This window comes from Centropristis striata, chromosome 3 (assembly GCF_030273125.1).
Source record: "Centropristis striata isolate RG_2023a ecotype Rhode Island chromosome 3, C.striata_1.0, whole genome shotgun sequence".
NCBI lineage: Eukaryota > Metazoa > Chordata > Actinopteri > Perciformes > Serranidae > Centropristis > Centropristis striata.
The window spans coordinates 5433273-5445039 of NC_081519.1; the positions used below are offsets into that span (position 1 = coordinate 5433273).

The following is an 11767-nucleotide window of genomic DNA, read 5'->3' on the forward strand; positions in this document are numbered from 1 at the left end:
GTACCATAGAGGGTTAAGATATATGACTGACAATTGATAAATTATATTTAATAACCACACAGAGCTAGATAACCTGATCTTCTCAGATATAAATTTTGCCATTGGCAGGTAAAGAAAAAGACCAGATAACAGGCGGCTTTGTTTTGTGCAGGTAAGCACGTAAGTTTAATTACCATGGGGAGCGGAGAGAGAAGAGGGAGGTTGACATGAGGGAGGAAAAGGGAGTATCAGGGAGAACTGACGCCACAGGGAAACGTCCCTGACACACAGCAGAGACAACGTCACATTACATCACACGCTACATTTAGTCACAAATTCTTCCCGGCCCTACATGGTAATGTCAATAACACTTCACTTGTGGTTGTTGATGTAAAGCACTCTCGGAAAATCAACAGAGGTTCACCGGCTGCACCCCAGACAAAGACGAGGTCCAAACCTCTAATGAACTATCTCAGCGGGGGATAAAACATAAAAGACTTAAAAACAAGAATTAGAAGGTCTCACCGAGAGGAAGCTATAGTTCTGGGCAAAAGAAAACAGAATTCACATATTTGTTTGAGTGAACCCCGACTCGTTGACTAGGATGCAGCAACGTTTTCTACAAAGCAACAAAATAAATACTGTGTACAATTAAACAACATCAAGGGGAAGAATTGCCTATTTTTTTCCTTTCAATCTTGTTTAACTGTGAACATTTTGGAACGATGAATATAAACAGTGAGGGTTTAGAGCCTACAGAGCGTCCTGTAGCCGTCTAAAACTGAGAACACAGTGTCTGAGTTTTCTTTAGTGCTTTTACAGACAACCAAACCTGATCATCTAAACAGTGCCATCCAGGGTCTGTGCCAATGTGCTTGAGTTAGCCTGTTTGAGGTGCAAGTCACCTTCGATTTCCTGCTTGCCACACCTGCAGAGAAAAAGTCACATATAGTGTCAGAGTTAACACTTAATAAGTCCCAAAATATTTCTGTAATGGTGAACCAGTTGATCAAATCTGAATGTAATCAATTCAATAACAAATCCTATTAAACTATTTAAATGTTCACGGAGATAATGATTCCCAAAAAAAACAGCAAATCCTGCCTTGTAGTACCTGTACTACAAGGCAGGATTTGCTGTTTTTTTTTCCCAGACATCAGCCACATTGTTTTTGGAATAAAATCAAGTTTTTTTCCCAACACATCCAAACACATTTCTTCTGATCTTTCGTCTTATTGTGAATTTGTTTTATATGATCGGTGTGGCTGGCTAGTAGGGCTGGGCGATATATCGATTTAAAAAATATATCAATATATTTTTAAATATCATAATATCGCATACATATATATATAGTTCCATTTTTTTTCTTTTTTCATATATAAATGCTGCCCTTACTAGGGTTTGTCATATTTAGTTATTTTGTAATGTTCGTTATTCATTTCACATATAAATATATTTACTTCATAGGCTATTTTTATTTAAGATATTTTTTATTTAAATGTGCACTTTATGGAGCTTTGATTTTTTTTATTTAAAAAAGTACTCCTGTTGTTATTATTACAGTATTCATGTTCACCTAAATAAATGCTTTTAATAAAACGACTTGTGACATGTCACATATGGATTTGCCCTCACTTTGCGATAAAAATATCTGGATATATATTGTATATCGACAGTCAGCCTAAATATATTGGGATATGACTTTTGGTCCATATCGCCCAGCCCTACTAGCTAGTCATCTTAAGATTCACTTGAATGCATAAAACTTTTGTAAACGAGTGAAGGAAGAGTCAGGATTTAAATGCAACAAAACTTTGATACTGATTCTATTTTTCTTTTTTTTTTTAACAATAGGCATATTAACATAACAATAAACAAGAAGACCGAGGATAAAAACATTTTTGTCATTTTACTGGGTCTTTAAGCAAAAAGCTGAGCCTTCTGTCAATTCTGTTCAGAAAATAAACAGATTATTTCCCCAAGGTTTCCTTGGAAACATGTAGCACTTAGAAAATTAGAGAGCACAAGTGACAACAACAGCCATTTTATGCTGATTGAAGTGTTTGCGTGAGGCATTTTTATTCTGATTACTCATAACGATTATTAGCGTAATTAAAGGCTTATCGTAAACAAGTATGCGCGTGGAGAGACATTGTGTTTTTTTTAGCAGCTTACCGAGAGACTGGTCCATTTCCTGTCCTTTCATTTGACTGCTGGTCCAACTCCGAGAGCAACTTCAATATATTCAATGCAGCCTGTAGAGGTGAAGAACATTGTATGTTATTGCAGTGACTATGTTTAAGAAGCAACTCAATTTACTACAAGTCAGTAGAGTAAAGCTGTATAGTCTTGGTAGGAGGCATTCTTCAACAAAAAGGAGTGGGTGTCTGGCTCCCATTCTGGGACCTTTGAAGACTTTCCCTATCATTCTCAGGAAATAAATGTCAGATAACCAGTCACACTGGCTGTTCTGTTCTGGGCTAGAGCAGTAACACACACTGGCCTTTAGTATAGACTGTAGAAATTATAGTATATGGCAACCTGCAAAAAACTTCATCCTGCCTCATTAAGATTGGAACATGTTTCTGTGAGTGAAAATCATAGACTGTATAAAATACATATGCTGCAATTTTCTAATTTGATAAACACCTCGTCACCACGATAAACGCAGTCTGGCCAGTTCTGATACTGTTAAACGTTATATATCAGGATCCTAAACCATTTTCCTGTCAAATTCAACAGACCTTCCAATGACCAATGACCAGTGGTGGAAAGTAACTAAGTACATTTACTCAAGTACTGTACTTAAGTACAGTTTTGAGGAACTAAAGTATTTCCATTTTATGTTACTTTTTACTTCTACTTCATTTCATTTTTAGGCAACTATTGTACTTTTTACTCCACTACATTTAGCTGCCAGCTTTAGTTACTTTAGTTACTTTTCAGGTCGAGATTTAACATAAAACATAATAGATTTAAAATTTGTACTAATTAAACCACACAAAAGTATATTAAGTAGTTAAAATGAGCCCTATGTTGACAACAGTAAATTCAAAGCTAACATAAATGCATCAAAAATAATAATACAATAATATATTTGGACAATCTGAGTGAATCCATTATGCATTGCGAATACTTTTACTTTTGATACTTTAAGTACATTTTGATGCTGATACTTTTGTACTTTTACTTAAGTAAGTTTTGAATGCAGGACTTTTACTTGTAGTGGAGTAATTTCACAGTGTGGTATTAGTACTTTTACTTGAGTAAGGGATCTGAATACTTCTTCCACCACTGCCAATGACCAATGTCAAGTTGCATATTTACAGCTGTGGTAAATTACATGTTTATAGCAAAGCACATCCAGTACATTGATGATTAGACTTCTTCATCACATTGAATTAGATATTATTGTTCTGTAAGACACCAAAATGTTTCATGACAGAATTCTACAGAAGGGTGACAAATTGAATTGTTTCAAAATGTGTCACATGTGTTTGAGTAGACTTGGTACTCTATATCACCTAATTTTCACATTAAAGTTCAAGTGTTTTCAAGGATTTCAAACTCATGTAGAAGCTCACAACCCTTCCTGAGACGTCCAAATACTGTCACATTTCTTCATTTTGGCTGCAAAGTGGCATTGTATTGACAGAAGCATTCCAGGCATACGGTTGTTAAAGAGTATTAACCACAACAACAATACAGTTCCTTACCATATCATGACAGGATTCTACATCTTTCCCAATCCCATGACTGATGAGCGGCGGCTGGGAGGAGCAGTTAATCAGTGACACAAACTCATTCTTATTGTTTTTGGGAAAATCTTTGTATTCCACCTGCAAGGAAATACAAATATTTCAATTAATCTCAACCTTTTGTTAGTCTAAAGGCCAATCCCCACTGGAAGCGTTTTTAGAGGATTATTAAAATAATTTATTTCCATCGTGTATTGCCTTTTCATGTTTTTTATGCTCTTGGTGCAAGACAAATTCCACTGTGGGGCAATAAAGGTTTAATTTGTTCATTCATTCATAGAAAGCTGATTAAATCACACAAACATCCCGCTGTATATGCATTTTAAAAGCATTAACCACATTAACACTGATTGATCAATGCTCCCAGTCAGTTTGTTCCTCTTTCACTACATGGAGATTCCCTCACTCGCTATAGTGGGCGGGGATAAAAAATAAATCAGTCGACCTGAAAACTTTTCAGCAAATTAGTAAATTTCAGTAAATTTCTTCCATCAGTCAGTCCGGTAAAGGCTGACTGATAAAGTGATTAATCAACTAACATGTGGTTAATAAGTTTAAAACACATATACAGCAAGGTTATAATAGTTTTGGATTTTTCATTAGTTTTAGTTTTAATTTCGTTGTCAGTTATTTTTTTCAAATTCAGTCAGTTTTAATTAGTTTTTAGAGTGAGTTTGCTAGTTTTAATTAGTTTTTATTTTTTGGAAAATGCTTAGTTTTAGTTTAGTTTTTATTAGTTTTAGTGTTAGTTTTAGTTTTTTTGTAATTATTTGTTGGGTGCCAGATTCAATAAGGTCACAATAAATGTTGCCTTTATTTCCTTTGTCTGATCCATCTCAGCCCCAATAAGTTTATTATTAAGTCATAAAACCAGATAGATGAAATAGATTTCATATCAACATAAAAAGGTTTACGTATGAAAAAAGCTGAAAGTCAAAAACTAAGGACATTTTCACTATAATTTTAGTTAGTTTTGTAACCACAAAATACAGTTTCAGTTAGTTATCGTTTTCTAAAAAACTCTCATTTTTATTTTATTTCAGTTAACGAAAATGTTTTTTCAATTCTAGTTTTCGTTATTTCGTTAGTTTTCGTTTACTATAATAACCTTGATATACAGTGGTATATTTGTGTGATTTCAACAGCTGTCTATGTAGATCACGCTTCACTTAACATAACGGAAGACTGAGTTAGTGTGGATTGCGTGAGAGATCGTATACACGCCGCTCATGCTTTGCTCCCAGTGGGGATTCCCAGTAAATCAAATGCATGGACACTGCACACTGCACTGTGTGGACAATGCACACTGGCACAATGGCCTTTGAATTACCTGCAGGCTCTGCACCGATGCAAGAAAACTGAGCTGTTCTGAGGGCCTGGTGAGGGGTCCGTGGGGCAGTTGGTTCAGATTATTTTTGTTCTTTAACATCGTCTCAGCGGTCAGTGATGTTCCTGCGTAAAGGAGCTCGTTGGCAATCATGGCAGTGATTGTGGCTTTGCCAGGGTTGGGTACAGCTCGACTGTAGTCCTTGGCCTGGGATGATTGGCAGACCCCGACTGCTTGAGCCACTTCAGGGACCATGGGCAGGATACCTGCAGGTAGCTGCTGGTGGCTCAAGTAAGGCAGGCGGAAGTCCTCCTCCTTGGAACCTTCAGAGGAAAACATCATTGTGAGGTACGCATTAGCACAACTGAAATGACATAATGCGTTTTGACAACATGACAAAATAATTGAGTCTAGTAGATCTATTGACACTTACTCAATGCCACCTCCTCTACAGAGCCAGGTTCAAAGAAGGTCACTTTACGCCCATCGCCAGGTTTTTTCACTGGAGTCTGAATATTACAAAATCAATACATGTACATGAGCTTTGCACAGATGTCTAATATTTTTTAATCTGCTGTTTTTATAGGACTGATTTTTTAATACTTTATTGCAATGTTTAATCTTTAAGACACTCGCTTCCTTCAGAGTACATTACACATTTTATACATATATACACTACTGGTCAAAAGTTTTAGAACACACCAACTTTTCCAGAATTTAATTGAAAATTATGCAGTTTAATGTCTCAGTGTACTCTCAGTGCACTCAGTGCACATTTGCAACATTTCAAATTCTTTATTGAGCATGATAGTGTTTTGAAAGTAAAAAAAAGATTCAAAATCACATTTTATGTTGGACTAAAGGACTAAAAAAAAGACACAAAATTACCAAAAAAAAGACACAAAATGACAAAAAAAGACACAAAATGAAAAAAAAAGACACCAAAAGACTAAAAAAAGAAACAAAATGACTTACAAAGATATGAAAAAAATAAAAAAAATGGACAAAATAGCCCAAGACTCCATAGAGTTAAGTTGTTAACCCATTTCTTGTTCCCTGAAAAAGGCCTACTTGTATAATTCTGAAATGTACATTATTTTTCAGTTTTGGTTAACCTTACCTTTTTTTATTTACCTCTGGCAGTTCACCACTTACCTTTGTACCCTTTCAAGCTGTTCATTTGACTTGAACTGCTTGAATTTCAATAAGAAACTGGAAAAATTGGGGTGTTCTAAAACTTTTGACCGGTAGTGTACATACCAAGACATGAAACTCAACCAAACACAAAACAAAACCACAAAAAAGACGTTTGATAGAAGATGCAGCAGTACCTTTTCATCAGTTTTGAGTGCCGGTTTTGGGGGCTGAGGCTGAGGCACTTTATATCCCAAGAGCTCCAGCATTTTCTCTGCTGCGTTCCTCTTGGCCACCTTCTTACTAGGTCCCATTCCTTCTGCGGTCTGACCGCAAACTGTCACCTGGACCAGTAAATACGCAAACGAAGAGGAAAGAGAAAAACGGGTGAGAAATAAACAAGCGAAGGCAGAGGAAAACAGAGGCAGATGTTACATAAGTCAGGCTAACGGCGTGCCTCCGGAGCTGTTGAATCACCTGCATGACGAACTCCCTGCGTCGCGGCAGACCTCTCTCTGTCACCATGCTGTACTCTGGTTCCTTCTCTTTCTTGGCCTGCTGGATCTGAGCCAGGCGGCTGATGGGATTCATTCCCTGGCCATATTCTGGGCTGGTCTGCAGCTGTTGGCGTGACGGGCAATCATTACTTAATGAGGAGTCTTTAGTAGGGGTGCACCGATCGGCGCCGATTTCCTTAATTTTGCGGGATCGGCCGATTCCTTTACGTCAAACCGATTTCATCTACCTCGATAATAACCCCCCACCGGCGAAGCAGTGCTCCCAACTTTGTTGCTAAATTCAGCAACTTTTCAGACCCCCTTAGCAACTATTTTTCAAGAAAGCGACTGGAGACAAATCCAGCGACTCCTTCTTACTCTTCTTAACGAGATGCTAACGAGCCAGAGGCCGGCTCGTTAAGAAGAGCCGCCGTTAGCGGCAGTTAGCTACAGTTAGCTCTGTAGCAGTACAGTGTGTATGTGCTGCTGTGCAGGTGTTCACTTAGCGATCTCTGTTTGTTTACAACAAGCACGTGGAAAACCCTCTCCGTTTGTTTCTTCTTCTACAGCTTGGCATCTAGCGCGACACACTGAATCATCAAATGTTACGCTGCCCCCGTGTGGAAGGCACCAGTAATACAACTTTTTTTTCTTCCAGATATGATGAATTATTCGATTTTTTATGATTTAATGACTATTCGAATATTCGAAAATCGATGCCATCCCTAGTTGTCTGTATGTTGTACAGAACAAAAACCTTTGGGCTTTTTAAAAATTGGTGATCGGTGATCGGCCAGAAAATTGCAATCGGTGCACCCCTAGTCTTTAGGTCTGTAGTGTTTTTTCTTTGTGCACCTCACTGGTTACATTACCTTGATGATGGATTTGGTTTTCTTTTTGATGCGTGGAAGCGTCTTTTCCACGCTGGGTATATGGGGTAGCCTCTTTAACTCCCCCAGCACCGCTGCTGCTGCCAGTTTCTTGGCGATCTTTTTACTTTTTCCTTCGCCCTCTCCAGTGAACTCCCCGACTCCAACACGAACTACAAAACTCTTCATATGGGGAGGACCTTCTTCCTTTAAAACCTGGAAACCAAATGTGACAAATCATGATGTAGAATAATTAAAAATGTCCTCATAGGATTCCATGCCATTTTCATATAGAGTCCTCTCAGTCACTGATGGACGTGGTACTGTCGAACCATCCGATCACCGCAGCCTGGCTGATAAATATTACTAAATTTCATTCATGGCGTTCAATGCTTACTAAAATTAGCAGTATGCTAGCACTAAAATATAAGAAGGAATACAACTGTGTACAACCAGGAGACAAAAAATGGTCTGGGCATGATAAGGTTTAATAGTAAGAAAATAATAATAATAATAATAATAATAATAACAAAGTGGGCAAAGTCATACATTTTGTCTACATATCAATAAACTCATGTATTCCTATTAACATCTACAAAAAGAAACACATAAATCACCTCAAAGTTGACAGGTAAGTTGCGTTTAAGTGCAATTTCAAACACTTGACTGATTTCTGATTTGTTGAGGTTCTCCTCCTCGGGTTCTCCATTCATCTGTCAGGAACAGAAAGCATATTAAAGAAAGAAAAAGGCATAAGGCTGAATAAAACAGCACAAAGGCTCTCTGGCACTATTTCACAGAGTGTGTTCTTTTCTCACCACTGGCAACTGTTGCAATATTGGCTCTTTGTGCAGCACTTTCAGGGCCTTGGCAGCAGCGTCATGTTTGGCCAGCTGCCGTGTGCGTCCCTTCCCAATAAACTGTTGGCCTCCGATGGAAAGCTCCATGTGGTATAACATTGGTCCCACAGGAGGAAATGGGTAATAGTACCTTGACAAAGAAAAACAAATGCATTTGATTTTTTGATATTACTCAGAATTAGTACAAAACGCAAGAATGTTGTCTCTTGTCTCATTTCCGAAGTAAAGGAAACTCACTGTTGCATAGAGCGCTGGTAAGGTCCTGGAGACCGGACATTGTAATTGAAGTTTGGTGGTCTCATCCCCGGATATGGGTCGATGGGTTTATACATGGGCTTTTTACCAAGCTTCATACATAGTGCATTTAACTCCATGGTATGTGTCATGCCATCTGCTGTAAGGCCAACGGAAAAAAATGAGAAGGCTCTTATGAAAACGTTTCTGCTCCGTGTCAACAAACATTACAAAGAAACAGCGACAGAGCCAGTAGTGGGAAGAGCCCACCTGGGTTCTTGCCTGTGTTGCGAGGTGTTCTCACGGTAGGCTTGGGAAGTGTTGTCTCAGCGAGGGCAGATGCAGCAGCGGAATGCTGGGCTTTCTTGATGCTGGTCCCCTCGGCCTCCCAGTGCTGATCTCCCAGTGTGAGCCTCACTGAGAAAATCTGAAAGATGCAGGAGACAGGAAACACAATATATTCATCAACATCAACTTGTATGACAAAAGAAGACAAAAGCACAGTTTGTCTGTAAAAAATAGCGTCAAAGTACCTTTGAGTGAGCTGGTCCTTGCTCACACAGCAGCTTATACTCAGGCTGAATCTTGTTGAAACGGGCCATCTCATTCACCAAACACATGGGGGTCTTCTCTTTAGGGTTTGCCATGTTAGATACTGTGACAAAACCAAAATAAGGTGCAAAATACTCACATATAAGCAAATGGATATGATCATGAACACACAAAGGGCTGCTACTAGTCCCAAAATCTGCCAGCTAATAGACAAAGAGTCTGAGAAAGGCATAATGGGCTTGATAAACCTTCAAACAACATGATGCATATAATACTGAATATTTCATATTCTCTGACCATTGCATACAGAGAGCACTCCATAGACAGGACAATATGGGAAAGGGTTTAAGGTTGAATTTAAAAAATACAAATGTTAATGGCGAAAAAATATTGGTAACAGTGAAAGATAAGCCTTTTTGTCACATAATACTCCAAAACACCAACCTGTGGTGGTATTGTAGGGAGTTGCTGAGCCCGCAGGGAGGGCGGAGCTCCTGATAGGCTGGCTGGCACTCTCCGAGGGTAGGGTGCCTGAGGCAGAAGGGATGCTGTAGCCGGGCTGTGGCTGCCCCAGCTGCAGTGGGGCAGAGGCAGCAGGCATGGGGCTAGGCTGATACTGGAGCTGGGACATCCTCGTTGGTCTCGCTGAGTCAACTGTAGGCTGAGGTCAAGGTAAGAACTTTGTAGTGCAGCAATGGTGAATGCCAGAGTGGGAGGAACTGTTGATTGAGGAGGACTGAATGTAAGCTCTGCCTGGAAAGGGAGGATATGATAAGGCATGTGCTTATTTCTGCATGTAAAATAAATTACATATTTTTTAATTCATCTTTAACATTTCACTGCCACTGATATTGGAGCCCCCAGAACCCAATGTGTAAGACATAGTGTGTTCCCTATACAGGCTGCCTAATACATCTCTGACAAACAAAATCAATCACATCTCAGGACAATTGCATGACCAATTCACTTGCCCTGTTTGCAATGCATGACTTTCCTCCACAATCCAAGCACAGAGGCAGGGAGAACATCCAAAAGAAACACATAAAGGTGGGGTGAATTTTAAAACCAGCATCTTCTTGCTATGAGGCAATGCTGGTAGCATCTGAGTTTCACAGGTAAGATTTAAGATACAACAACCCACTGACATGATTTCCTACCTGCCTGCTTGGGAAAAGTAAAAAACACAATGTAGTCCAAAAGAAAACCTTAACCACAAATTAAGCAGTTCTCTTACTATGTGAGCATAAGTAACAGGTGTTTTATAACAAACATTAAAAATATATTTCTGTACTGCTGTCATTGGTCAACATAACTGAATTGTTGTGTCTTTCTCCATTATGGAATAATTGCACACGACTACAACATCTCTTTAAGATATTTCATCTGTGGCAACAGCGACAGAACTCACAACAGAGGAGTTGCACTGATGCATTTACAGTAATTTGTCAAATAAACTCTACAGCAGTGAAGGACATGATGCAGATTACTACCCTTTACACATTTGTAATCACTTCAGCATTAAAACATGAACAACAAAGACCAGGACAATCAAACAATATGTTAACACAAGAACCCCACCACTCTTGACTTAAATTGTTTCCCCTCCATGTTTGCTGAACCTCTTCTTATGCATGCTGCTGATCCAAAACTTTCTAGTTATTATTTTGTTGTCAAAGGTGCACGCTTGGGAGCAGTCCTGTGTCCACAGTCTGGATGTTGTGGGGCCCTTGGAGCCCTCGCCCACTGTGATTTAACTAAATCACTTATTGGCTTTAACATGTACCCCCATGCTACTAAACGCTGCATATACAAAATAACTAACATGTTAATGCAAAGTAGATATAAACCTCCCTTAGTGTTTAATAATAAGATTAACAATTTGTAGCTTCAAACGCTTGCAAATATGCACACACGACTGTGTCTCTCGCATCACTGTGCACGTATATTTTACAAATGATTTGACAATATGTGTCTTTTGAAGACATTGCTGTCAGGAGGACAAGCTCTAAATTAAATCAGGCCGATGGGTGGCTATGCGATCTTTCCCACAGGACCACGTCAATATGGGATGGACATAATGAGACAACCTCTGTAAAAATCCTCCTTAACACCTCCATGGCCGTAGCTGTGGTGTCTTCACGAAGATGCACTCACAACACATTAGTAGCAGTACTTGACATTAGTTTATTAGCTAATTAAACATGCCTTTATAATTCCCAAGGAGTCTGGGAACAGCCGGTAAAATTGCTAGCTAGCTAGCTAGCTAACCCAGACCCCTCGACAAGTCACTGCACAAAATAACCCTCACCTCGTCGTTCCTTTGTTCAGTTTTAAGTTACTCCATAGTACACGTTGATTTACTATCGGTTGCTTTTCTTAATAGCCAGTTTCAAGAGTCAGTCTAGGTTATTTTTATATCAAAATGCGGGCGGTGAGGAGGTGGACATTGGGAGAACAGGGCAAACACTAAAGAGAATGGCCCTATCTTGCCTCTCTCCTCAGGAAGTGACGTCGACAGAGGAAGTGCTTTCAAAATAAAGTAGGATTTACTGGCTCG

At 39.0% G+C, this 11767-nt stretch overlaps 1 protein-coding gene across 4 annotated transcripts; it reads right to left on the reverse strand.

Annotated features, from left to right (window-relative positions):
• Nucleotides 1–188: 188 nt before the first annotated feature.
• stau1 (staufen double-stranded RNA binding protein 1) lies at nt 189–11710 on the reverse strand. Of its 4 annotated transcripts, none has more exons than XM_059329957.1 (15): nt 11519–11710; nt 9655–9963; nt 9192–9313; nt 8941–9085; nt 8662–8815; nt 8383–8554; nt 8182–8277; nt 7568–7780; nt 6676–6819; nt 6396–6542; nt 5498–5573; nt 5068–5387; nt 3696–3818; nt 2155–2234; nt 189–907 (listed from the first exon to the last, which is right to left on the reverse strand). In XM_059329957.1, the coding sequence occupies exons 2-15, from the start codon at nt 9839–9841 to the stop codon at nt 820–822; spliced, it is 2067 nt and encodes a 688-aa protein (XP_059185940.1). In that variant the 5' UTR covers nt 9842–9963; nt 11519–11710; the 3' UTR covers nt 189–819. The 4 variants fall into 4 exon arrangements, with proteins under 4 accessions (XP_059185940.1, XP_059185938.1, XP_059185937.1 ...); XM_059329955.1 differs by having other exon boundaries at nt 8929–9085; XM_059329954.1 differs by having other exon boundaries at nt 8662–8818; nt 8929–9085.
• Between the last annotated feature and the right edge of the window lie 57 nt (nt 11711–11767).